Source organism: Rhamphochromis longiceps, linkage group LG12, assembly GCF_057381845.1.
Source record: "Rhamphochromis longiceps isolate RC_006_pf linkage group LG12, R_longiceps_female_GT1.1, whole genome shotgun sequence".
NCBI lineage: Eukaryota > Metazoa > Chordata > Actinopteri > Cichliformes > Cichlidae > Rhamphochromis > Rhamphochromis longiceps.
In genome coordinates this window covers 45715166-45717264 of record NC_140568.1, presented here as the reverse complement: position 1 = coordinate 45717264, position 2099 = coordinate 45715166, and the positions used below count along the sequence as shown (strand labels likewise).

At 39.6% G+C, this 2099-nt stretch overlaps 1 protein-coding gene across 1 annotated transcript in view; it reads right to left on the bottom strand.

Annotated features, from left to right (window-relative positions):
* Positions 1-1590: 1590 nt before the first annotated feature.
* The window catches only part of LOC146658268 (uncharacterized), a 6901-nt gene continuing 6392 nt past the window's right edge, over positions 1591-2099 (bottom strand). The window contains exon 5 of the mRNA XM_085425248.1: positions 1591-2099. This exon is cut by the window's right edge and continues 452 nt beyond it. Within this exon, the coding sequence (XP_085281374.1) occupies positions 1591-2099 (509 nt within the window).

Genomic DNA, 2099 nt, shown 5'->3' with positions numbered 1-2099 from the left:
TAATATTAATTTCTAGTATCAGCTGATGTTTGCTGGAGCCACAGCTGTAAAGCTGCTGGTCATGATGGTTTGGATATGTGGTGAGAGGGAAACATGAAGATGAAACCAGGAGATGTGATGATTCATCATCAGAGCTGTGATGGAGAAACAGGTTTACCTTTTAGGTGACATGGATGAGTTGAAGTTATGAACTGTTTCTGAGAGACAAATAACACCAGGATCCTTTTTTATGTAGCTGACAGCTGGTAACTGTGCAGGGGCGGGTCTAGCAAAGTGTTGCCAGGGGGGCATGTAGGGCATTAACAGGGAGAGGGGGGCACAAAGAAATACTTTTCTTTCTTATTCTCATTTAAAATGTCTAGCTTTTAATAAATAATTATCTGAATCTTACAACAAACAATTGATAGATTGATGCATATATACCATCAGAACAGTGTACATCACTGTCACAACAGTGTTTGTTTTCATTCAAAGGCTTTATGATTTTTCCTATAATGGCGGCCGGTCTCTAGTCAAAATGCCCGGGCTGATTTTCTGTCCCAGTCCAGCCCTGTATGCAGCTCATCTGCAGTCTGGTGTTACCTACATCTTCCTATTCAGAAGGCAGAATTTCCGAGTTCTGAGTGCAATCAAAGCACCACGACTGCAGTTTTTGTGTTGGATGTAAAAGGCGCACATGACGCTGTGACGTAGGCTAGAATCATGGCAGCAGTCAATGACGGTCCAGGCGTGGGATTTCTCTCGTGGAAATATGCACATTATCTTTTCCTTTCTATTGGTAGGTGGCACAGTGCACTGTGGCAAGTAAGCAAGCTAGAAGACTGGCAAAGTTATGGAAGCAACACATTAACAAGAGAATTCTGAGTAAAACCAAAGTTACTTTCCCTAGTAACTAGTTACTTTGAAAGTAACGAGTAACCTGAAGTAACTGAGTTACTTTTGATAGAAGAAACTAGTAATGTAACTAAGTTACTAATTTAAAGTAACTTACCCAACACTGCATAAAACACAAACTTTTTGATAGCATCATTAGCATGTCACATGTTTACAATATCAACCAGCTGTTTGCAGCATGTATGCTGTCAAATGACCAGAACACAGCATTAGTTTAAAAAATAGTGAGACAAGACGGAAAACGACCTGCAGCTGAGGCCACTACAGTTGCATTTCTTCCTTCTCAGCTGACAACACTTGATTACTGTTTAATTATACTACTATCTTACTATTCAGATTCAGCAATTGTTTATCAAAATTATAAAGTAAATCACTGAATTGTTTTCATAAGTGACCCTGTGCTTTAACATCCAAAATATAATTAATCATTTTCTTCCCTCAGTTGAGTTACTGTCTAAATGTATATCAGTATGCTAGGCATGGAGTTTTAAATACCATGTAAATAAGTTCAAATTCAATGTTTCAATGTGTGTTTTTAAAAAATGAAATTGATGCCATTGCTTAAATAACAGTTTATTGATTTCACATAAAAGTAACAACAAAAGAAGTCATGAAATACTTTGCAAATAAAACCTCAGTTATTTTGTTCCAGCCTGAAGGATCTGTTTTCTGTTTGCTGTTCTCACTGTTCATTTTTCACAGGTATCTTGGCATATATATGTAAAAAAAGTAGTCTGCCTTTTCTCTGATTGCATTGTGCACATCTGTATCCATGTATATTCTTTGCACTAGGTAGTCCTCTTGTGCCCACACAACAAAGTCACACCACTGCATCCCACTGATGAGCAGTTGTCCTTGCACCTGCCAGTAATATGCGTGGCTCTTTTTTAGTTTAGGGGTACCACGTTCCATCTGCACATATTTGCAGTCAATAAAGTTTTGTACATTGGGACATTTGAATTCGACGAAGCCAAACTGGGGGTATTCATTGGGGTCAAAAACAACACCATCAGGAGATGCAGCAAGCCAGGGGGCAATGGGGTGAATGACCAGACCACAGGGTGAGTAGTTAACATTCATTAGCCTACTATACTCTGCTGCTATTGCAGGCTCCATCTCAGTTCCTCTCCTCATGTCTGCTGTCTGCCTTGTTCCCTTCAATATACGCTCTGCTAGTGACTCGGCCGAGCTCTGGCCTCTGACGT